The 25,789-nt window shown below is 46.3% G+C and overlaps 3 protein-coding genes across 14 annotated transcripts in view; 1 reads left to right on the forward strand and 2 right to left on the reverse strand.

The window, feature by feature from the left end:
* Positions 1 to 25,789, forward strand: part of LOC137410750 (uncharacterized) — a 660,974-nt gene that overhangs the window by 448,021 nt on the left and 187,164 nt on the right. The gene's annotated exons all lie outside the window — the stretch shown is intronic.
* Positions 1 to 25,789, reverse strand: part of LOC137431107 (complement factor H-like) — a 287,920-nt gene that overhangs the window by 130,767 nt on the left and 131,364 nt on the right. For all 11 annotated transcript variants that reach the window (XM_078781438.1, XM_078781448.1, XM_078781441.1 and 8 more), the window contains 3 exons: positions 23,810 to 23,892; positions 23,486 to 23,627; positions 22,712 to 22,791 (listed from right to left, as the gene is read on the reverse strand). In XM_078781438.1, the coding sequence (XP_078637564.1) occupies positions 22,712 to 22,791; positions 23,486 to 23,627; positions 23,810 to 23,892 (305 nt within the window). The remainder of the gene's footprint in view (positions 1 to 22,711; positions 22,792 to 23,485; positions 23,628 to 23,809; positions 23,893 to 25,789) is intronic.
* Positions 286 to 14,607, reverse strand: LOC144892921 (uncharacterized). Of its 2 annotated transcripts, XM_078781476.1 has the most exons (3): positions 11,962 to 14,607; positions 11,426 to 11,914; positions 286 to 11,301 (listed from the first exon to the last, which is right to left on the reverse strand). In XM_078781476.1, the coding sequence occupies exon 3, from the start codon at positions 6,574 to 6,576 to the stop codon at positions 4,501 to 4,503; it is 2,076 nt and encodes a 691-aa protein (XP_078637602.1). In that variant the 5' UTR covers positions 6,577 to 11,301; positions 11,426 to 11,914; positions 11,962 to 14,607; the 3' UTR covers positions 286 to 4,500. The 2 variants fall into 2 exon arrangements, with proteins under 2 accessions (XP_078637602.1, XP_078637601.1); XM_078781475.1 differs by lacking the exon at positions 11,962 to 14,607 and having other exon boundaries at positions 11,426 to 11,919.

Raw genomic sequence — 25,789 nt, forward strand, 5'->3', positions numbered from 1 at the left:
CGTAGTCGATAAAGACCAGCCTTGGAAAGATAGCCTAACGTTGCTTTAACCCCAAGGCATATAAAACGGAACTAGGCGGGATTATCTGTTCGTGAGTGGGGGAAAGGCCCGAAGCCTTATCTGATCGGACAGCCGCCGCGGGGCTTTTATTACTCGAACCCACAAACAAATAAACACACATGACAGGGAAAATTCACAAAACAAGAATGAAATGCCAAAATGAAGAATTTAATGATAATAAATGCGGTAATATAAAAATGCATGGTGAGGTAAAACTAATTCCTATATTGAGACGTCTCCACTCAGACTTTTTTTTTTTTTTTTGGATACAGAATCGAGGCTCGTGAAAGAGCCAACATTTATCACACAAACAAATCAAACAGACAAACAAACAAACAAAGTCTATAAAAAGGGGAGCCGTAGACAAGATGGGGAGAGAAAGGGAAGCACATAAACACAACATTTGAGAGCAGGGACATCGGGAATGTGTGGGAGGGAGAGGGCTTGGGGGGAGGCGGTGTGGGAAGGGGGTTGGGGGGTGGGAGAAGTATAAACACAAGGACACCAAGGACTTCCAGGAAAGAAGTTTGTATTTCAAAAAGTGGATTTGGGGTGAAATTAGCGGGGGTAGAAAAGATCAAGGTTTTGGATGGGGGAAGATAAGAGATGGTGGTGAACAGCTGTTTAAAGACCTGGAGGGAGGAGTGGGATTGAAGAGAGTGAGGGAGTTTGTTCCAGAGGCAGGAGAAAAGAGGAATGAAGGAGTGATGGTGAGCAGAGAGTCTTGATTTTGGCAGTTTAACCATAAGAGGGTTGCAGGCAGATCTTGTGCGACCTGTAGGAATATTTGGGGGACAGAGCCCAGAGAGAGCTGGAGGAGCAAGGCCGGAGAGGAGTCGGTAGAAGACAGAAAGACCAGCAACCTGCCTGCGGTGAGTAAGTGAAAGGCCCTCGGAGTTAGCTTCATTGCGGGAGATTCCAATGATTCTGAACGCTTTGGTTTCAACAGCGTGAAGACGAGCTAGGTGTGAGGCAGGAGCACCAGCCCAGAGGGGAGAGCAGTATTCCATTGAGCTGCGGATGAAAGCCTTGTATGTGTTGAGGAGCTCAGGTGTGCCAAGGAAGGACTTCGCACGACGGAGGATGCCCAGTCAGCGACTGGCTTTGGAGGCCAGATTTGAAATGTGGTTTTCCCAGAAAAGATCATGGCAGATAGTGAGACCAAAAGCTTGAGTGACAGAACTTATTGGAGAGGATTATTCAGAAAGTGGATGGGAGGGTTGTCCAGTCGGTCTTTTCGGAGAGACATCGTAAGAGTGTGAGATTTGTCAGGATTGAAAGACATGTTCCACTTGCTTGCCCAGTCTGTGATTTTGTCCAGGTCTGCAGAGAGTGAGGAGGCTGCAGACTGCCGATCTAAAACTTGACTGACTTGCATACAAACAAGGAGAAAACGAAAGTAAAAATAAATAATGTTTCTGCCAGCCAGCCCTTAGCTCTGGTCTCAACGAGGGGCTTGGCGATCATTGTCTCCAAACCACAAGACGGGAAGCGCACAAACTGATGTGGAGTCGCGCTCCCCGACATCCCAACGTGAGGTGCTTCTCACAGCCGGTTCTCCTGCAAGTCCCTCTGTCCCGGGGAAGCACAACACGGACCCAGTCCACCACCCACGCTGATTCGCTTCTTGCGATGCCGACTGCCCAGAACCGCTCCCGCTCAGTCTCTCTCCACAAGCGCACACGAGCAAAAAATGTGACTGCCAGAGAGAGCTAAAAAGCTGCGACCGCTCGATTCACTGCCAGTCCCAGAGAAAGCCTCTTCTTCTTCTCCTCCTCCTCCTTTTATCATCCCGGGCTCCCTGCTCTGACGTCAGCCTCCGACCAATCGCCCGAGCCTCATTACCTCATCCCATCTCCTTAGCCACTCACAAAGCTAGGGGTGTGGTTTATCCGTTCCGAGTCATCAGGGACTGAGTCTAGTCGTCGTTCGGGAATGTTAGGCTGGGTGTGGTTTACTTGCCGATTGGCAAATGTTCGGGTCTATGTCGGCATGACGGTGCTGTGGGTGAATGGAGCTTTTATGGCCATTCTTGTTGTTCATAATTGTTGTTGTAATGGTGGCCCTTTTTGATGAAATAAAACATAAGGGCAAATCACAGGGGCAATTACACACTGGGGATTTTCCTTACACCCTACCTAATTGGCATAGCTCTACCCCTCGTATGGAGACACACATGCGATCTAATTCTGTACAGATTCCCTACTTATTACATGGAGATTCTTCTTGTTCGCATCACATGGTCCATGCTAAACTAAACATTCCAAACTTTCCGAAGGTATTTCACCTCGACCCCCACAAACGTAACGATAATAAACCAACAATGTGTCCTTGATTTTTATATGCCTCTTAACAGGTATTTTTAACATGTGTTGGTTTTGACAGACTCAGAATCCAATCATTTAATTTCCAATAATTGCATTCAAAATCAATAACCTTATTCCATGCAAATCAATAACCATGCAAATCAGACTCTTCTGAACAACAAGACTCTCTTTGCATCATGAAAAGTCCAATGCACATTAGGCCATTGCACATAGGGGTACAGGTCCCTTGAATACAGTTTTCCTGCAATAATGATGGGGATTACTTGGAATTATTGATTATTAATTCAAAATAAGTATTTTGAGTCTGAGTCACCTTATCCCAAGGTGCACTCTGTGCTCATAATATTTGTTATATGTTATATGTTCTATGTGTTAGCTCTAATACGAACCTCGATTTCGTATTTTTCAATCTTTCATGTTCGGCACAATTAAAAACAAGAAGAAAAGGACATGAATTGTCATAGCCCCCCGTGATTTTCATAATTTTTCTGCACAGAGTTAATGGCTGCGAGTAGGGGAGTTGAGAAGGGGTGTCAGGCAGGGTCGCTGCCTCAGTCAGGTCCAGGGTCGCTGCCTCAACCTCATAAACGTTTGACTGTAGGGAAGGTGTTCTTTTCTTTTTAGGTTTCATTTTGTTTTCTGTAAACATAGAGATGATGTGCTTTACAAAAGGCTCGAATTTGGTCTTATCTGCCCACAGGACATTCTCCCAGAGGGATTTTGGCTTGTCCAGGTGTGTTTTGGCAAACTCCAGTCAGGCTTTCTTGTGTCTCTCTCGGCAGTGGGGTCCTCCTGGGTGTCCACCCACGACGAATGGTGCGAGTTGAAACTGTCGTACCTTGTGTCTAAAGGTCAGCTTGAATCTGTTTGGGAGTTCATCGAGGTGCTTTCTCCACCATGTGAACAATCCTTTGCTGGAATCTTTGATCAAGTTTTCTCTTGTGGCCACGTCCAGGGAGGTTGGCCACAGTGCCATGGGCCTTACACTTCCTGATAACATTGCGTATGGTGGGCACAGGAACATCAAGTTCTCTGGAGATGAACCTGTAGCCTTGAGATTGTCCATGCTTGGCTACAATCTTGTGTCTGAGCTCCACAGACAATGCTCTGGTTTTCTTTCTTTTCTCCATGCTCATTGCGGTACACACAGTGACACAAAACAGCAAAATAACTCCTTTTCTCCATTCAAATTGGTTGAGTGAGTGATTTTTTTTATTGCAGGCACCTGCAACTCATCACAGGCGAGTTCAATTCCAAAGTAAAGGAGAATCACCTGCTTGAAATCAAATTATTCTAACAACTTCTAAAAGGTGTCAATAATATTGTTTGGGCCATTTTCGGATTTCTGTGTGGAATAGGCTAATATTTAGTACTTTTTTCCAGCTTTTTATGTTTTGTTCCAATAGTCTAGTCAAATTTCTGGGAAACGTGAATTCATGAGGCATTTTTGAGTAAAAGCAAGCAAACCACTTTTTCTGGGGTAGTTTTTCGTGCTGAATACGAATCTGTTGTTTGCCAAGCCCAAAAATGCGTAATTAGGTCACTAATCAAGGTCAAAGGTCAATGAGTGCAAAATTCAAAATTTTTGAAAAAATGTTTTATTTTACATCACCTATCTGTACATTTCAATTATTTTACAGTATTTTGTCTGGTAAGGTTACTACAGCTTTTCACAATTATGAAAGTAAAGGGAATTGTGAAGGGAAAAAATCAGATTTTTGTGAATATATCCGTAATGAAGCAACTTTTCGTTTTTTGACATACTGTTTTAATTCACTTGAATTGTTGCCTTAAATGCCATCAGTGAAGTGGTTTACCTGAGTCCTATATAATAGCAAGATTGTTTTCTACACTAAATGTCAATATTTGACTAATTAGCCACTTAATTAAGGCTAACGGTCACAAGGCGCAAAGTGCACTTACATGGCACAAGGCGCAAAATGCACTTCATGGCAAACATGTTTGGAGTGCAGGCAGTTGATCATTATCACATGTATTCTTAATTAATCCTGAATCAATTGCAGTCTGTCAGACTGATTGGCTGGAAGGAGGAGCCATCCAGGGGAATGCCAATTAGCTTAACTGTGTAAGCTCTGACCCCCCCCCCCCCCCCCTACTTTGGCCTGTTTCGACATGGTGTTTCACTGGCATTGCACTTGCAGGCCTCAGTGCAGAACTGTTTCCCCCACTTCCGACAAGAGCAACTATCAGAACTGCAACCTTTCTTGCAACCACACTGAGTAAGTTCTCGGCATCCCTTTGGAATTGACGGTAAAGTTGTAAGAACCGGTGACAACTTGTCATCAACGAGTTTCCATCCACAATCAGTCGGCGGTGGCAGATCTGTCATTGGATTACTGGCCTCTCTCCAAATGAAACTTTGGTAGTTTGCACGCTCTATGTGGAACTTTGCTGCATCACTAGATGGAGGTAGGGTCTCCGTTGCATGGCATTTGTTGAACAGTTGAATGCGGGCTTGATTACAGTTCTCAGATGGTTCCTTGTAGATATGGCAATTGAACTTTTCAGCATCTTCTGTGACCTTCTTTGATGGTGTCGGAAACTGCTGTTGTTGGATCTTTTCAACTGCTGTTGGTATATCCAACGTTGACGTATTGGATGGTTTGATGTCTCCAAGACCGCTTTCAGCAGATGGCCCCCTCTGCCAGGCAGCTAACTGAGTAGCGTGAAATGTATTTTTGCCATCTAGGGTAGAGTCATTGATGTCAATATTGTCGCCAGAAAAATGCACAAATCGTCCCGAAACCAGGTTGCTGGTAACAACTGCCCCAGTTTCTTGATCAAGCGCTTTCAGAGTGTTTTCAGCCATGGCAGTGTCATACCTAAGAACCCGGTTATAGCTGATTATGTGCCCAGCATTATGGAATAGCTCAACTAATTTCTTTGATCGAGTTGACTGGTGCAGCGTCATACCCATTCCAACGTGTTTAGGCTTTGCCTTCTTGTCTCCACATACACCATAGACCATGTCTTGTCCAATGCTAAGGACCCTTGTCTTCTTCACCCAACCAGTTTCAGACATCTCACTTTCGTCAAACTCAGCATCGACACTACTTTGGCCTCCAAGCAAGATATTCACAAACATGAGTACAGATGGTGGTACACTTGCCAACTCTGCTTTTTCGCTTACATCGCAACCTTCGAATGCAGGATGTGACATGATATCACTGCGGAGTTGCAGAGCAACGTGCACTAAAGACAGAAAATGATCATCCTGTTGTCTAAATATGGGAATATAGTCTGCACTGTTCTGACCGCACACCATTTCTGAAAGAGGTATGTGACTGAAATGTCGTGGAAGAAGCAAAGTTTGTTTCTCTGAAGGCGCCAAATTTCTTAGCACAAGAAATTCATTAATGTCCCCAATGCAATTCGACAAAGTTTCTTTAAAAGTCCCCAGTCTACTAAGATACGATGTAGGAATTGTGCCGTCGCACTCACTGGCTAACTCTTTGTACCTCTCGAACACTGCAGATAGTTCAAATATGTGCCCTTTCTCAGCAGAGTGACGCAGCTCTTGACACAACCATGATATCGCCATGTCTGCTGATTTGCTTTCAGTTTCCGCCCTTTTGACATCCCTAAAGAATTTACTAAGACAGTTAACATGGTAACATGCCTCAGCTGAGATTAAATCATTCTCATTTGCAGTACGGACTAAGATGTTATGTACAAATTTAGCTTTTTCCGTAATTTCATTACTCATTTTGAAGGTTGTGACACGACTTGTCTTCTGCTTCTTGTCAAAGTTCTGGCAGAACATACACAATGTCCAGTTCATCTTAGTAGTACTACTGTGTAAAAACGGACATGCTTCAGCCGAAACACTCTTTCTTTCAGGATCTTTTTCGTTTTTCGATTGTTCCTTGGCTAGCTTAGCATTTATTTTCCCCTTGTGTGTGTATGCAGAGTAACATAGCTTATGCCATTTAAGTTTGGGGAGACTTTCTGGAGGCTCTGCAAAGAGAGTCGAAAGCCTGTCCACGGCTGATCGAAATTCATAGTGTCTAAGTTTGCATCGGAGCTCGGTCGCCTCTCTGATGGCAGCAATACCCTGGTTTGTCTGGTTGAAAATCGTATCTTTGACCTGGCTAGTTCCCTGACAAATGATACAAAGTTCAAACGACACATCCTCACGCTGTCGCTTGAGGCTGGCAATAGGTTCCATGGTTGGCCTGAGGGGAGAAACAGAGACCAAACTAAGCACCAGGCACGCATGTTCTGACCATGAAAACTACAACGTTGTATGATATACTGCAACAGCCCTTAAATGATCGAATAAGCGCAGGCAGTGTTGGCCCGGGTTTTAATCTTATTCTCAAAGACACAAAGTAAAGCTTCTTCAAGACAAAACATCTAACCGATATCACTAATTCATTAGTGGTAGATGCATTAGGCACTCATCGTCAATGCCCATGCCCTGCCTGTCTTTTTGCTACTGTTAGGTAAATGTACATGTATGTAGGCCTGCCTATGATGTGAGATGTCAAGCATACATTACACATTTGTATGTACATGTATCTCACCAAAGAAGAATGCATTCCTTTACTTTCATTTGATTTTATATTTCATTTTTTAACAATCTTAAAAAGACCCTTACCTGTACTCCTGAAATGTTTAATGCCTGATGCCTAGGGTACGAACTAGATGGCTTATGCTAGGCTATTAGATTCATTCTTCATCATTAAGGGTCTATTGAAGAACACCCTGCTCTGTCTGAATGGAAATGATTTGACAAACATGGCAAATGCATTGGGGTCAGAAAGATGAAGCCACTTTCACTGTTGAGTGAAAGGGATGGTTTCAAGTGCAAGTAACTGTTACGTCATTGCAAGACTTTCGCACTCATTGACCTTTGACCTATGTTGTTTACCGGTGACATTTAGATTCTGTCTTTATAAAATCTATCTCTAGACCATCAATAGGAGCATAAAAACTCTGCCCCATTGTGCATTTAGAGGTTAAACTGCAAGCAAATTACGCAAAAACTAATTGTCGCCCCTTACAGAGATAAAGGCAAATGAGCAGAGATGTGTCCTCACGTTTTCCTTTAAAAATAAGATTTTGAAAAGCTTTAGCAACCTTACTAGACAAAATATTGTAAAATAATTGAAATGTACAGATAGGGGATGTAAAATAAAGCATTTTTTCAAAAAAATTGAATTTTGCACTCATTGACTTTTGACCTTGATTAGTGACCTAATTACGCATTTTTGGGCTTGGCAAACAACAGATTCATATTCAGCATGAAAAAATACCCCAGAAAAAGTGGTTTGTTTGCTTTTACTCAAAAATGCCTCAATCATTCTATAAAGGCACATTTTCAGATTTATTGACTAGGCTACAATGCAAACCAAAGAAATACATATGTGGATACCAAAATATTTTTTAATTTCAACAATTTTCTGGAAGAAATGGTGCATTATTTGAAAAAAGAGAAAGGGTGCCAATATTTTTGGCAACGACCATAGGCATAGTTCATCGGCATACTTCAGAGGCGTAGTTTGACTTCTCTATTTGGAGGGGAAATAACCTTTTTATTGCTTGCGAAAATCAAAGATTTTAAAAGTATATTGGTTGGTCTTGTGCATTAATCTGTCTGTCTCTGTATGCCTGTTTGTTTGTCTGTATGTCGGTCGCCTACAGATCACAGTTTTCACCCGATCTTCACGAAGCTTCACCAAATAGTGGAGTTGTTCATAGGCCAGAAGTATATTGTTTTTGGGGTCAAAAGGTCAATAGGTCAACACAGGCCAAAGGTCACCAACTTTGTCAAATTTCTAAAAACCACAATTTTCATCCGATTGACTTGAAGTTTTGAGAGGATTTGCATGTATGGTCACTTAATTCAACCCCAAACTATTTTTGAGGTCATCATAGGCCAAAAGGTCAACATAGGCCAGATTTCTAAAATCCTCAATTTTCATCCGATTGACTTGAAATATTAAGAGGATTTGCATATCTGGTCACTGAATTCAACCCCCAACTATTTTTGACGTCAATGTAGACCAAAAGGTCAACAAAGGGTGGATTTCTAAAGTCCTCAATTTTCATCTGAATGACTTGAAATTTTAAGAGGATTTTCATTTCTGGACACTGAATTCATCCACCAAGTATTTTTGAGGTCAACGTAGGCCAAAAGGTCAACATAGTCCTTATTTCTAAAAGCCTCAATTTTTGTCCGATTAACTTGAAATTTGAAGAGGATTTGCACATCTGGTAAATAAATTCAACCACCAAGTATTTTGAGGTCAACATAGGCCAAAAGGTCAACAACATAGCCCAAATTTCTAAAATCCTCAATTTTCATCTGATTGACTTGAAATTTTAAGAGGATTTGCATACCAGGTCACTGAATTCAACCACCAATTATTTTTGAGGTCATATTCGGCCAACAACTTATCTTAGGGATTTCGTAAGTATCATGCTGTGCACGACCTTTTTTCTTATTTCGATATCTATTTGCATGTCATTTCATGGTCAATTTTTTTTCCAATATTTCATCTGGCATAATTTTTTTTATTCCGTTCATTTTTAACGGGAATTATTTATTTACATTTAATAAAACGCTACCCCTAGAATGCATGGCTCGGGTCCAATGGACCGTTGGTTGAATTTTGCTTTGTATCCTTCGTAATTTGCACATGACACATTGGGTTCAAGGTTCACCGTCTTTGGGGGAATGTCCTGAGTAATTTGTCCTTCATTCAAGTTATTTTGAAATATTCTGTGTGCTTTCAAGATCTTGTTTTCTCATGCACTTCTTGAGTTTTTTCTCTCAACTTCATGTTTATTTTACGATCTTCCAAATCGGATCAGCGATTCAATTTCTTTGACAAAAACAAGTATTTTCTTTTTACTTCACATGATTTTTATTTTCGAACATTGAAAACAAAGTGATCTGTGCGGTGCATCTTCTGCCTTTTGAGAGCGTTGTACAAACCTTTGCTGCATCCTTATTCATTGATTTTTTTTTTTTTTTTTTTTTTGGTATTTTTCCATTTTTAAATCATTAACCACCGTGTTTCTCCCTTTGACAAAAGTATGTTTCTTTTTATTCTCATTACGAGCGTAACTCGGTGACTTCAGGGTCTTCAGGGTGTTTTTGGTCTTCGGGGTGTTTTAGGTCTTCAAGTCTTTTGGGTATTTGGGGTCTTTTGGGCCTTCGGGGTCTTTTGGGTCTTTTGGGTCTTCAGAGTGTTTTGGGTCTTCGGGTGTTTTTTGTCCTTTGGGTCTTCATGGTCTTTTGGGTGTTTGGGGTCTTTTTTTAGGGTATTTTGAGTCTTCAGGGGTCTTGGTGGTCTTGAGGGTCTTGGGGGACTTAAAGGGTCGTCAAAGGTCTGAGGGGCCTCAGCAATCTAAACGTAATTAAGAATTCAAGGACTGTGTTTAGGGTTTGAATTTTATTTGAAGAAGAAGACGTTTTAGTCGCATATAAACATGCATAACAATATACGTTTGCTTTATTGTAAAAAGATTTCCTAACTTATGAGGTTTTACAAGGTCTATCTTCATGTGCTTTTCATTTTGTTGAGGACAATGCACCAAGACAAAGTCGTCGTCAATAGGTGCAAAAAGACCTGAGATGGTCATCTACCACAACTTCACAAAAGGGGATGTCCATTGCATGGTCCAAATGGTTCGGAACTACTCCTGCAAATGGCAACCCTGTAGGTGGACTATGGCCATGTGCTACAATGTTGTAGATGTGGCTTCCTGAATGCAAAGTATATTCTGTTCACTGCACAGCATCCCAAATTTCACCAAGGTGTTACATACAGTCACGTGAAAAAGTAAGTACACCCCATGTAAAGATTTGACTTTTTCAACATATTTCAACATACAGCCATTTGATCTTCATTTCAACAATATTGATAGATAAAGGTGATATAATATAACAAATATCATGAAACATTTACATTTTGTAGTCCATTGTATAATTTAAATAAACATAAATGCAAATTTCGCATGTGGAAAAAGTAAGTACACCCCTACATTTATCACTACTTCAAATACCTAAAATTAGAATCAGGTGCACCAGCTCAGGTGCAAATGACTAGAACATCGTCAGAGAGGATCCTGGAGGAACCTGTCTTATTTAAACCTCAGACATTTAGTTTGGTTTGCTCTTTGTTGTTGAAGTGTGCGGTGTCACCATGCCTAGATCAAAAGAGCTCTCTGAGGCCTTCAGAAAAAAGGTTATAGATGCCTACGAGTCTGGGAAGGGATTTAAAAAGATCTCCAAACAATTTGAAATCAATCATTCGACTGTCCGGAAGATCATCTACAAGTGGAGAAGATTCCAAACAACTGCCAACTTGTTCAGGCCAGGCCACCCCAGCAATTTCAGCCCGAGAGCAGACCGCAAGATGCTGAAAAAAAGTCTCTAAGAACCCCAGAATGTCATCACGCGACCTACAGGTAGCACTTGCCACTGTTGATGTCAAAGTGCACGAGTCTACCATTAGAAAGAGGCTGCACAAATTTGATCTACATGGGAGGTGTGCCAGGAGGAAACCTTTGCTGTCCAGAAAGAACATCAGGGCAAGACTAATGTTTGTCAATGAACACCGAGGCAAAGACCAGCACTTCTGGAAAATGTGCTCTGGACAGAAGAGTCAAAGGTAGACCTATTTGGCCGCAGTACCAGAAGACATGTTTGGCGAAAACCAAAGACAGCATTTGACCACAAGAACCTGATACCAACTGTAAAGCATGGTGGTGGAAATATTATGTTTTGGGGCAGCTTTGCTGCATCAGGGCCTGGGCGGCTCACCATCATAGAATCCACTATGAATTCTTCATTGTACCAGAGGGTGCTTGAGGATAATGTGAGGCCATCTGTTGGAAAGTTGAAGCTCAACCGAAGGTGGACCTTGCAACATGACAATAACTAAATTGTATATACCAACAACAATAATATGACCTAAAAATACAATAATGAAAAATTGATTTAAAAAAAATAAAAAAAAATAAAAAAATAACAAACCTAAAAATACAATAACCAACAACATGACCTAAACATACCAGTAAATCCACCAAGGAATGTCTGAAAAGAAAGAAATGGAGGGTTCTGGAATGGCCAAGTCAAAGCCCGGATCTAAATCCCATCGAGATGTTGTGGGGAGATTTGAAACGAGCTGTGCATGCAAGAAACCCCTCAAACATCGCACAGCTAAAATAATTCTGCATGGAGGAGTGGGCAAAAATTTCTCCCAGTCGATGTCAGAGACTGGTAGACAGTTGGAAGAAATGCCTACTTGAGGTTGTTTCTGCCAAAGGGGGCAATACCACCTATTAGAGCCAAGGGTGATCCCTACTTTTTCCACATGTGAAATTTGCATTTATGTTTATTTAAGTTATACAATGGACTACAAAATGTAAATGTTTCATGATATTTGTTATTGTAGCGGCTACCGCTGGATTTACACAATCGCCTTGCACCTACCAAGGACGCGGAGCGATCACCACGCCGGGCTCGTCCAGAACGCCCGGGCAGGCCCGCGCTCAACTTGCCAGGCCTCGGCCGGGATGCCCGGGCATGCCCGGCCACTCCCGCTCTCGACTTGCCAGGCCGCGTCCGGGACACCCGGGCATGCCCGGGCATGCCCGCCCTAGACTTGCCAGGCCGCGGCCAGGACGCCCGGCCACGCCCCCTCTCGCCTTTCCCGGGCAAACGCTCCGGGATAATGTGTGTATATATATTGCTGCCCGATAAACGGGCTTTTCAGAGTACCCGAGTTGTTTTGTGACAATAAAGAAACTCGGACGAATTCCAGCTTTTTGTCGCGTCCATTCTTCTGATTACGTGGGAGCACAGCTCCTTCATTGGTGACCTACCGACATGGACACGGCAGTTGCCCTTAAACTGCCTACCTTCTGGGAGGCTCAGGCGGCGGTTTGGTTCGCCCAGGCGGACTCCCTGTTCGCCCTGCGAGGCATCATGGCCGACGACACCCGCTTCCACCATGTGGTAGCAGCGCTCGGTTCAGCCACCGCGGCCCGCGCCCTGAGCCTCCTCGAGAGCCCGCCAGCCGCTGACAAATACGGCGCGATTAAAAAGCTCGTCCTCGACGCTTTCGCCCTCCTATCGGCGGAACGCGCACGGCGCCTGCTCTACCTGCCCGAGCTCGGCGACACGCGCCCGTCCGAGCGAATGGACTACATGCTTTCGCTGCTCGGCGAGCACTCTCCGGCATTCCTGTTCCGGGAGCTGTTCCTCCGTCAGCTGCCTAGCCCGGTACGCCTCGCCCTGGCGAGCACGACGATCACGGATCCCCGCGCCCTCGCCAGGGAAGCCGACAAGATCTCCGCGGCAGGCCAACACATTGCAGCAGCAACCTGGGGCCCACCGCCGTCTGACGCAACGCCCATGGCGCCCGAGCACCCGGCACGGTCGACGACCGAACTGCCGACGCAATTGGGGGCCACAACGCCGAGCCGACCACCTCCTGCACGACGACCGGGGCCTCCACCTGACCAAGCGTGGTGTTACTATCATGCCAGGTTCGGACAGAAGGCCCGGACATGCCGACCCCCGTGCACCTTCGGCAGGCCGGGAAACGGCCGGGCCGGCGTTCATTACCAGCCATGAGCGCCGGCCACACGGGCAAATTACTTTTCATCACGGACAAAGTGTCCGGACGGTGCTTCCTGTGCGACACCAGCGCCCAACTGAGCATCATACCCGCCTGCGATCAGGACAGGCAGTCCGCGGTTTGCGGCCCCTCCTTGGTTGCGGCCAACGGATCGGCCATCCGCACCTTCGGCCCGCGCAACGTCACCCTCTGCTTCGGCGGCCAACGCTTTACTTGGACTTTTGTAACCGCCAGCGTGCCCATGGCTCTGCTAGGCACCGACTTCCTCTGCGCACACGGACTGCTGGTGGACGTCCAACGGCGTCGCCTCATCAACGCCGAAACCTTCAGCTCCTTGGTATGCACATTGAGCAGCTCCGCTCCGACCGAGCTGGCATGCGCCCTCCCGGCGGCGAACGAGTTTGCTCGCCTGCTCACGGAGTTCCCGGCCCTCACGCGGCCGACGTTTTTGGCCGTCGCAGTACGACATGGGATCGAGCACCACATACCAACCACGGGCCCACCGGCCTACGCCAGAGCCCGCCGCCTCGACCCAGCCAAGCTCGCCGTTGCCAAAGTCGAGTTCGACGCTTTGGAACACCTCGGCATCGTGCGGCGCTCCGATAGCACGTGGGCTTCACCACTACACATCGCCCCAAAACCAGGGGGCGGCTGGCGCCCATGTGGCGACTACCGCTGCCTTAACGATGCTACCACCCCCGACAGGTATCCGATCCCGCACATCCAAGACTTCTCCGCCCGTCTGGCAGGACGGGTCATTTTTTCAAAAATCGATCTCATACGGGGATATCACCAGGTACCTGTCAGGGCGGCCGACGTCCCTAAAATGGCCGTCATCATGCCGTTCGGCTTATTCGAATTCCTACGGATGCCATTTGGCCTCAAGAACGCGGCTCAGGCGTTCCAGCGCTTGATGGACGGCGTGCTGCGTGACCTGCCGTTCCTCTCCGTTTACCTGGACAACATCCTCGTCGCCAGCACGTCCCGGGCCGAGCACCTCCTCCACCTCCGAACACTGTTCGGGCGCCTCAGCGAGCACGGCCTCATCGTCAACCCGGCCAAATGCCACTTCGGCACGACGGCCGTTGATATTTTGGGCCACCACATCACCAAGAACGGGGCCGTGCCGCTGCCAACCAAGGTCGAGGCCATCACCACGTTTCCGCGTCCCCGCTCCATAAAGGCCCTGCAGGAATTCCTGGGAATCGTGAATTTCTATCACCGCTTCGCGCCCCGCGCTGCTCAACTCATGCGGCCCCTCTACGAAGCCCTCCGGGGCAAGCCGGCCAAGCACGACATCGTCTGGTCCACAGCAATGGACGCGGCCTTCCAAAGCTCAAAGCGGGCCCTCGCCGACACAACACTGCTCGCTCACCCGGTGCTCAACGCTCCCATCGCCCTCACCATGGATGCCTCCGACTACGCGGTGGGCGCCGTACATGAGCAATGGGTGAACGGGGTTTGGCAGCCACTCCCTTTTTTTAGCCGGCAGCTCCGGCTGAACGAGCTCAAATACAGCATGTTTGACCGTGAGCTCCTCGGTCTACACCTGGCCGTTCGCCATTTCCGCCACCTCCTGGAGGGCCGACCCTTCACGGCGTTCGTCGACCACAAGCCGTTGGTTTACGCAATGGCCAAGGTCACGGAGCCGTGGTCAGCCCGCCAACAGCGCCACCTCTCTGCCGTGTCGGAGTTTACCACGGACATCTGGCACGTCGCCGGCAAAAACAACGCCGTGGCCGACTGTCTTTCTCGGGCCAGCGCGAACGCGGTCCACCTCGGCGTGGACTTCGCGCTTATGGCGGCGGACCAAACCACCGACACCACGGTGCAAGCCTTCCGGGCGGCGGACACGGGCCTCCGCCTGGCCGACACCCCCTTCGCGGACACTGTCCTGCTCTGCGACGTCTCCCAAGGCCAGCCTCGCCCCATCGTGCCCGTTACCTGGCAACGCCGCATCTTCGCCTCCCTCCACGGCCTTTCCCACCCGGGCCGGAAAGCTTCCCAGAAGCTGGTGTCGGCGCGATTCGTCTGGCACGGCCTTCGACGGGACGTCCGCGATTGGACCAGCACCTGCACGGCCTGCCAACGGGCCAAGGTCCACCGACACACCCAGGCCCCGCTGGCACCTTTCACCGTGCCCGAACGATGTTTCGACCACGTCAACGTGGATCTGGTGGGCCCCCTCCCCCCATCACGGGGGTTCACACACCTGCTCACCATGGTGGACAGGACCACCAGGTGGCCGGAGGCCGTTCCCCTCGTCTCCACCACCACCGCCGACGTGGCGCAGGCTTTCATCGCCACCTGGGTCGCCCGCTTCGGCGCACCGGCGGACATCTCGTCAGACCGCAGACCGCAGTTCACCTCCGAGCTGTGGGGCGCGGTCGCCCGCAACCTGGGGGTCAAGCTCCACCGTACTACGGCCTACCACCCCCAAGCCAACGGGTTGTGCGAGCGATTCCACCACTCCATGAAGGCCGCGCTCATGGCCGGCCTTCAAGACGGCGGTTGGGCCGACCGGCTGCCGTGGGTCCTTTTGGGCCTCCGCACGGCCCCCAAGGAGGACCTCTGGGCATCCACCGCCGAGCTTGTCTACGGCCAGGCGCTACGTGTCCCGGGCGAATTCGTGCCCGACGCTACCAGTCCCTGGTCCGCAGCTCACCAGCGCTCGGACCTCCAGGAGGCCGCCCGACGGTTTGCCCCCGTGCCAACATCCCACCACGGTGACCCCCAGTCCTACGTCCCCCCAGCGCTTCGCACAGCGGAGTATGTTTTTGTGCGTCATGACGCACATCGGGGGCCACTCCGGCCGCCGTACGACGGGCCCTTCCGTGTCCTGCGACGGGACGACAAGTCGTTCGTCATCGACATCAGCGGCAGGTCGGACCGGATTGCGGTGGACCGCCTCAAGCCCGCGCACGTGGACATCGACCAACCGCCACGGTTGGCCCTTCCGCCGCGGCGAGGCCACCCCCCGTCCACGGTGCCCCCCACTCGACCGCCCACCACCACACCGGACCCCCCCCCCCCACGACCCGCCAGGGGTCGCTTCGGCCGGGTCATCAGGACCCCCCTCAAATTGACCCTGCCGGTGCAAGTCGATTCTGGGGGGACGTGTGTAGTGGCTACCGCTGGGTTTACACAATTGCTTTGCACCTACCAAGGACGCGGAGCGATCACCACGCCGGGCTCGTCCAGAACGCCCAGGCAGGCCCGCGCTCAACTTGCCAGGCCTCGGCCGGGACGCCCGGGCATGCCCTCGACTTGCCAGGCCGCGGCCAGGACGCCCGGCCACGCCCCCTCTCGCCTTTCCCGGGCAAACGCTCCGGGATAATGTGTGTATATATATATATATACATATATACATATATACATATACAGCTGCCCGATAAACGGGCTTTTCAGAGTACCCGAGTTGTTTTGTGACAATAAAGAAACTCGGACGAATTCCAGCTTTTAGTCGCGTCCATTCTTCCGATTACGTGGGAGCACAGCTCCTTCATTATATTATATCACCTTTATCTACCAATATTGTTGAAATGAAGATCAAATAGCTGTATGTTGAAATATGTTGAAAAAGTCAAAACTTTACATGGGGTGTACTTACTTTTTCACGTGACTGTATCATGTGCCTTTGATACGATATGCCACCCCACTCTGCTCACCAAACTCTCCTCCTTTGGTATCCATGGAAATCTCCACGCATGGCTGGCGGACTTCCTCTCTAGTCATAGTCAACGTGTGGCCCTGAATGGGTTTCTCTCATCTCCTCTTCCTGTTCAGGCTGGAGTTCCCCAAGGCAGTGTTCTGGGCCCTGTGCTTTTTCTGGTCTTCATCAATGATCTGTCTGACTCTCTGGAAAATCCTCTCTATCTCTTTGCTGATGACTCCACTCTCTGTCGCTCCATTCCTCATCCCTCAGATCGGCAGTCTGCAGCCTCCTCACTCTCTGCAGACCTTGACAAAATCACAGATTGGTCAAACAAGTGGAACATGTCTTTCAATCCTGACAAATCTCACACTCTTACGATGTCTCTCCGAAAAGACCGACTGGACAACCCTCCCATCCACTTTCTGAATAATCCTCTCCAAGAAGTTCTGTTGGGTCTCACTCAAGCTTTTGGGTCTCCCTATCTGCCATGATCATTCCTGGGCAAAACACATTTCAAATCTGGCCTCCAAAGCCAGTCGCCGACTGGGCATCCTCCGTCGTGCGAAGTCCTTCCTTGGCACACCTGAGCTCCTCACTACGTACAAGGCTTTCATCCGCAGCTCAATGGAATACTGCTCTCCCCTCTGGGCTGGTGCTCCTGCCTCACACCTAGCTGGTCTTCACGCTGTTGAAACCAAAGCGTTCAGAATCATTGGAATCTCCCGTGATGAAGCTGTCTCCGAGGGCCTTTCACTTACTCACCGCAGGCAGGTTGGTGGTCTTTCCGTCTTCTACAGACTCCTCTCCAGCCTTGTTCCCCCAGCTCTCTCTGGGTTCTGTCCCCCAAATGTTCCTCCAGGTCACACAAGTTCTGCCTGCATCCCTCTTATGGTTAAACTGCCAAAATCAAGACTCTCTGCTCACCTTCACTCCTTCATTCCTCTTTTCTCCCGCCTCTGGAACAAACTCCCTCACTCTCTTCAATCCCACTCATCCCTTCAGGTCTTTAAAACAGCTGTTCACCACCATCTCTTATCTTCCCCCATCCAAAACCTTGATCTTTTCTACCCCCGCTAATTTCACCCCAAATCCACTATTTTGAAATACCAACTTCTTTCCTGGAAGTCCTTGTTGTCCTTGTGTTTTACACTTCTCCCAACACCCCCCCCCACCCCCCTTCCGCCGCCTTCCCATACCCAAGCCCTCTCCCTCCCACACATCTCCCGATGTCCCTGCTCTCAAATGTTGTGTTTGTGTGCTTCCCCTTCTCTCCCCATCTTGTCTATCGCTCCCCTTTTTATATACTTTGTTTGTCTGTTTGATTTGTTTGTGTGATAAATGTTTGCTCTTTCACGAGCCTCGATTCTGTATACAAAAAAAAAAAAAATCTTCCAGAAAATGGTTGAAATAAAAAAATCTTTTGGAATCCACAAATGTATTTCTTTTGTTTGCAGTGGAACAACACAAAAAAAAGCAGAAAAAACTACAAAACCTTAGCTTATTCCACAAATCCTAAAATCACCCAGACAATATTATTGACACCTTCTCGAAGTTGTTGGAAAGAATTAGACTTCAAGCATGGTGATTCTCCTTTACTTTGGAATTGAACTCACCTGTGGTGAGTTGCAGGTGCCTGCAATATAAAAATCACTCATTTAACCAGTTTGAACAGAGAAAAGGAGTCATTCTGCTCTTTTGTGTCACTGTGTGCACCACAATGAGCATGGAGAAAAGAAAGAAAACCAGATAATTATCTGAAGAAGTCAGACAAGATTGTAGCCAAGCATGGACAACCTCAAGTCTGCAAATCCATCTCCAGAGACCTTGATGGTCCTGTGTCCACCGTACGCAATGTTATCAGGAAGTTTAAGGCCCATGGCACTGTAGCCAACCTCCCTGAACGTGGCCACAAGAGAAAACTTGATCGAAGATTGCAGCGAAAGATTGTTCGAATGGTGGAGAAAGTACCTCGATCAACTGACAGATTCAAGCTGACCTTCAGAAACAAGGAACGACAGTTTCAACTCGCACCATCCGTCACCAACTCAATGAAAGGGGGTTCTGTGGTAGGAGACCTAGGAGGACCACACTGCTGAGAGGGAGACATAAGAAAGCCTGACTGGAGTTTCCCAAAACACACCTGAACAAGCCAAAATCCTTCTGGGAGAATGCGGACAGATGAGACAAAATTAGAGCTTTTTGGTGAAGTACATCATCTCTATGTTTACAAAGAACAAAATTAAGCCTTCAAAGAAAAGAACACCTTCCCTACAGTCAAACATGGATGATGTTCTGTGATGTTTTGGGGTTGCTGTGCTGCCTCTGGCACTGGGTGCCTTGAATGTGTGCATGGCATCATGAAATCAAGAGATTACCAAGGCATTTTGGAGAGCAATGTTCAACCCAGTGACAGAAATCTGGGTCTCTGTCGAAGGTCATGGGTCTTGCAGCAGAACAGTGGCCCCAAACACACTTCAAAAAACACCCATGAATGGTTCAAAACAAAACGCTGGACTGTTCTGATATGGCCAGCAATGAGTCGAGATCTAAATCCCATTGAACATCTGTGGAGAGATCTGAAAACAGCAGTTGGGAGAAGGCATTCTTCAAATCTGGGAGAACTGGAGCAGTTTGCACAAGAAGAGTGGGTCAAACTGCCAGTAGAGAGGTGTAGGAAGCTCATTCATGGCTATAGGAAGTGCTTGACTGCAGTTATTTTGTCCAAAGGCCGTGCTACCAAATATTAAGTCTATGGCGTCAATAATTTTGTCAATGCCATTTCTTTTTATTTTCTGATTTAAAAGGATATATTAAATTCTGAATCAAAAACAAATGTTCTGCAATATTAACAGTGAAATAAAGAATTGTGGAGACTAAATACTTTCGTCAATTTCAACTTATTTTTCGAGAAAATTGTGAGATATTTGAAAAAAGTGCAAGGGTGCCAATATTTTTGGCCACGAATGTACATAGTGCATTCAGAAAGTATTCAGACCCCTTCACTTTTTTCACATTTTCTTATGTTACAGCCACATGCTGAAATCGTTTAAATTCATTTTTTCCCTCATCAATCCACACTCAATACCCCATAATGACAAAGAGAAAACAGGATTTTAAAAAGTTTTGCAAATTTATTAAAAAGAAAAAAAACTGAAATATCACATTGACATAATAGTCTAGTAGGAAGACTAGGTCCCTCTGCACCCCCCGGAGATATACTTCTAATCAGTGTTTCTAGATTGGAAAAAATGTGTAGAAAATGACTAGCTATGGCCCCAAGCTGAAAAAATGTCCCACATACCATTTTTATGCAAATTACTGCTGCAAATTTTATGCAAAATTATGCAAATTTTATGCAAATTTTTGATGAGGAGTAGAGTTGAGGGGTCTTTGAGGGCTTCATCGAGGTGCTCTCGGTTGCAAGACTGGGTCATTCTGAGAAGCACAGCAGGGTCAGAGATCATGATGTTCTCCTCCTCAGTGAATCTCTCCATCAACAGCCTCTCCATTGCCTCACACACTGTTTTGAGGCAAAAGAGGGACTTTGCGTAGGCCTTTCCACTGAGAACACCTTTGAGAGATCCACTTGTTACTAGTTGTGCCTCAAAGAGAATCTCTGCATATCCAGAACCACGCATCTTGTGTCCAGTGAGCATCCCGATGTAGTTCATGGATGTGTGGAAGGGTCCAATCGTTACTACATGACTAGCAAATTCATTTGGCCAGCGCCAGATGATGGGAAGGGCTTTCATGCAGACACCCAGATCAAATGTATTCAGGACCCATCTCTGACCCACCTCAGCAGTTGCTGCCTCGGAACGCTTCAGTAGCTCACTTGTCTGTGATCGGTTGGTGGATAGGCGTGCAGTAGTCGACTGTTGATTTGCTGGGTGGGGGAGAACCAGTTGCAGAGGTGAAACCCCCTAGCCCAGGCACAGGCTGCAGGCCATTGCCATGCCATGCAGGCACCAGGCACAGACCGATCACAGACAACGCAGTTGTTCGTGAGCTACTGAAGCGTTCCGAGGCAGCAACTGCTGAGGTGGGTCAGAGATGGGTCCTGAATACATTTGATCTGGGTGTCTGCATGAAAGCCCTTCCCATCATCTGGCGCTGGCCAAATGAATTTGCTAGTCATGTAGTAACGATTGGACCCTTCCACACATCCATGAACTACATCGGGATGCTCACTGGACACAAGATGCGTGGTTCTGGATATGCAGAGATTCTCTTTGAGGCACAACTAGTAACAAGTGGATCTCTCAAAGGTGTTCTCAGTGGAAAGGCCTACGCAAAGTCCCTCTTTTGCCTCAAAACAGTGTGTGAGGCAATGGAGAGGCTGTTGATGGAGAGATTCACTGAGGAGGAGAACATCATGATCTCTGACCCTGCTGTGCTTCTCAGAATGACCCAGTCTTGCAACCGAGAGCACCTCGATGAAGCCCTCAAAGACCCCTCAACTCTACTCCTCATCAAAAATTTGCATAAAATTTGCATAATTTTGCATAAAATTTGCAGCAGTAATTTGCATAAAAATGGTATGTGGGACATTTTTTCAGCTTGGGGCCATAGCTAGTCATTTTCTACACATTTTTTCCAATCTAGAAACACTGATTAGAAGTATATCTCCGGGGGGTGCAGGGGGACCTAGTCTTCCTACTAGACTATAAGTATTCATACCCTTTGCTATGACACTTGAAATTTAGCTCAGGTGCCTCCCATTTCTCTTGATCATCTTTGAGAAGTTTCTACACGTTGATTGGAGTCCACCTGTGGTAAATTCAATTGATTGGACATGATTTGGAAAGGCACACACCTGTCTATATAAGGTCTCACAGCTGACAATGCATATCAGAGCAAAAACCAAGCCATGAGGTCGAAGGAACTGCCTGCAGAGCTCAGAGACAGGATTGTGTCGAGGCACAGATCTGGGGAAGCCTACAAAAAGAATTCTGCTGCATTGAAGGTTCCCAAGAGCACAGTGGCCTCCATAATTCTTAAATGGAAGAAGTTTGGAACAACCAGGACTCTTCCTAGAGATGGCCGCCCGGCCAAACTGAGCAATCGGGGGAGAAGGGCCTTGGTAAGAGAGGTGACCAAGAACCCGATGGTCACTCTGACTGAGCTCCAGAGATCCTGTGTGGAGATGGGAGAAACTTCCAAAAGGACAACCATCACTGCAACACTCCACCGATCTGGGCTTTCTGGCAGAGTGGCCAGACGGAAGCCTCTCCTTCGTGAAAGACACATGAAAGCCCACAGAATCTTGTTTCTCACAGTCTGAGAGTCCTTTAGGTGCTTTTTTGCAAACCTTTTTCTCTGAGATTCTCTTCACTGCTTCCAAAGGTTCGAGGTTGTCTTGCTGTACTTGCAATGATACGGCGCCGAGAGCTGAGGTATGCGGCGGTAGCTGGGCCCGTGGTGCACTTGTGATATTCTGTTGTGAATCATCCGCAGGCGGTTCAACATTCGTTTTCACAAAAAACTTCCTGATGTGCATTTTGGCTTTTCTTTAGATGAGGTAAATCAAATTAATCTACTCTAAATTAAAACTGGAATAGCATAAGTTTTATGTTAATGTTCACCGTTCAGCTCCGTCTCATGGACTGCAGACTGCATCTAACCGTTAATCTGATTTGAAAAAGGATGCAGCCAATCACGTCACTCTATGCAAATACCGCGATATCTGCCGTGGCTGGAGGAAGAAATCCACGCACTTGGGTTCCGTTTCGCTTTGTTACTCACGTTTAAATACGGGATGTTTTTATCTTAATTGTAAACTACTGAAAAAAACAATGGCGGGGCCCCCCTGCCCACCCCCCAAAACTCCACAGATGGCCACGACTGTACAAACATTTTGGGAGGATCCAGCTGAGCAGCGCAGAAACAATTAACACGATGAGTTATTTAGTTATTCCAAGTCAGATGGGAAATGATAAAACGAAAGAAATCTTATGTCAGTTCATTTTGTGTTCAAGAAAGAACTCATTTACAGATTTTATTCTGCTGAGATTTTGTCCATAATGGTGAGAACATGCGCAGGTACGTACTTGCTTTTTATACGCCTCCGGATGTCTCAGATGATTGTCTCGAAATGACCTGCTTGGTATCAAACAGGACGGATCAGTGTCTAAGGGAAGGAGGGGAAACATATGCAGAGATAAATATTCAGAAGAAGGAGATAAGATGGATATATTATGGGATTACAGTGCAAGGTAACACTGCATTCCTAAACACCTACATGTGAACAAATGTCATCGGAATTTGACAAAATGAGAGAGAAACCTGCAAAACATGTTTCAAATAAATGCATTCGAAATTTTCTCAAGAACCTGTCTTTTAATTCTAAAGTACTTTGGGACAAAGGTCGATATAACTGTTCCATTTGTTTTCAATAGAGATAGAATAAATTTTCAATAGAAATATAATCGATAGTAAAAGTCGAGAGTTTCTACAGAATGTCTGTAGTATTTGGTCCTAAAGTATGATAGATTTCTGTCGACAGGTTCTACAGAACTTCCATAGAAATTTTATATAGAAGGTCCATGGAATAGTTCTATCGAATTTGGTGCTAAAGTGCTGTCGGAAATTTATATAAACAGGTTTTACTGAATGTCGATAGAAAATTTATACAGAATTTCTATGGAACACTTCTACAGAACATGGTCCAAAAGTACTGTGGAATTTCAACACACAGGTTCAACAGAACATCATTGGAAATTTCATAAAGAATTTCCATGGACAGTTCTAGAGAAATTGTTCCCAAAGAACGATCGAAATTTTATATAGACAGTAGGAGGGGATGAATTGCCGCAAATTCAAACCTCGTCCGCAGAAGGGGAGATCCATCTTTCCAGAGCTCCAGCCTACCCTCATTGATCGTTTAAGTGATTTTGTTCCATCTTCACAGTGCATTTCCACAACGGCATTGATGGGAAACTCGTAGTGGTACGAAGAGCTGTACCACTATAGGGATAAAGCAAGCAGCAAAAAAGAGGGAATGGGATGAATGTTAGATGAACAATGATGATGAAGAGACCTTTTTGGAGTGTGTTATTGATCCGATGAAAGTCGGAATTGAATTCACAACATGTGGCTTTTGCTTCAATACAAAAACCAAGGTGTGGGAAATGCAGACTTCCTCATACCTTCTCTATTTTATATCTCACATATCTTTCAGGGACAACCAGGGAACGTGCATTCAGCTCTTCCTTTGTAACCCTGGAGTAACCTACAAACAGAGAAACGAATATGAAACACACACAGAAAGTTTTACAAATAACATTCGGCACAAAATGAATTGGTGTTCAAGTACAGAAAATAAAGAACATTTGTTTCAATAATCAAACACGTTAGTAAACTATACAATGTCTATACTATGGGGTAATGGGGTGATGTATTTATGACTCATGCACACTTAGTGATGGAGAGGTGAGGGAGGTTTAATAGGTGCGTACAAATGGGGGAGCGTGCTTGGGTACCATAGTATGAATGAAGATCATTGACACAAATTATATCTGTTATTTGTTTCCTGATTTTTTTTCCCCATCGCTCACATTTCAAACAAATGTTAATTTGAATATTTCAAACTCACACGCCTTTCTGTCGTATTGTATTGCATCATGTTGAAAATATAGGCAATCTTTGAATGACCATTCACCTCATACGGTTAGTTATGAAAGGAGTGTTCAAAGAGGTCTTGGGATGAGATATTTGTTGGCACATTTGGGCCACCATATTTTTTCTCTTATTCTAAAATTGCATGTGTGACAATAAACGTCATCAGTTTCAGTAATCTGACACTTGTTTCATAATAGATCTGACAGTAGAGTGACCTGGTCTGAATCCAAATTGATGATCCGAGATCAAGCCATTGGAGAAGAGGAAGGATTTGATGTCAGAAGCGATGATTGATTCCATGACCGTGCTGATAATCGAGAGCAGGCTGATTGGTCTGTAGTTGCAAGGATCTGTTTTTGAGCCTTTTTTGTGTAAAGAGGTAATGTTGGCTGATTTCCAAGCAGATGGAAAATGACCAATGGTAAATGACAGGGTGAAACTAGGGCAGAGAGAGGAAGTGCAAGAGCAGGTTTTCAGGACACGTGAGCTGATGCTCTCCAGTATAGTTACCTTGGCAGGTGCAAAAGACGTATAATCCAGGAGCAATTGGGTACGACTGGGAAGGGTGGGTACAGAGAGAGGGGGAGAGGGTTAGGGACACAATATTTTGAAGCAAGTACAGAATTGAGGAATTCGGCCCTCTCCTGAGCATTCAGCTTTGGTGCAATTGAAGGGAGGGAAGTGATGGAAGGGCGGCATACTCCAGAGATGGACCTGACAAGGCACCCCCAGGTTTTGGAGGAGGAGACAAGTTTTAAAGATCATTCTTGAGATTAGACAGATGTTGTTTTCTGGCACTTTTGAGAGGAGATGCACCCTTGCTGCAGGCTTTGTGGAATGATCAAAGTTTGCCTTCATTTGGATTTCCTTTCCAGCAAGAGAAAGCAAGTTGTTTTACAGCAACCGTCTCACCACAGGATTCAGAATACCAATAGCAGGAGGATGGGTAAGATAACTGAAGACACGATGGGATGAATATGCAAAAGAAAGATCACGTTTTTGTGGAAGTATTCCCAGGCTGAATTAATATCAGGGTCGGTAGATATCGGACACAAATCCTGAAGTGTGATTGCTGCTTTCAATCACTGCTAGTTTGCCCGAGTGATCTCCCAGATTAGCTGGCACTGAGGCTGTTCTTTGAGAATAGACAGAGGGATGTTGACCTTCACAAGTGAGCTAATTGGGGCAGAGGCCACCAAAATACATTTGCAGGGAAGGTGGTCATCAACAAATCCAGAAGCAAAGCTTTGCCATTGCAAGAGATCCAGATGGGCAGATTCACGGATTGAGTCAGTCCCTTGGAGTCATGAAAGTCCTTCGCAGAAGTGCCATGCCTGGTGACAGAGGTACCAACACCCAGCCAATTAGCACGTTGACAATTATTGAAGTCACCACATATGAGGAAGAGAGAGTTGGGATGAGTGATTAAAAGTTGTTGCATGTCAACTGAGAGAAAGATGTAGATGGAGTTGTCACTTTTGGGAGGACGTTACAAGACACACATGATC

This window comes from Myxine glutinosa, chromosome 7 (assembly GCF_964187855.1).
Source record: "Myxine glutinosa chromosome 7, kmMyxGlut1.1, whole genome shotgun sequence".
In the NCBI taxonomy this organism is placed as follows: domain Eukaryota; kingdom Metazoa; phylum Chordata; class Myxini; order Myxiniformes; family Myxinidae; genus Myxine; species Myxine glutinosa.

Coding starts and splice junctions, on each gene's coding strand:
- LOC144892921 (XM_078781476.1), bottom strand. CDS start 6,576: ATGGAACCTATTGCCAGCCTCAAGCGACAGCGTGAGGATGTGTCGTTT.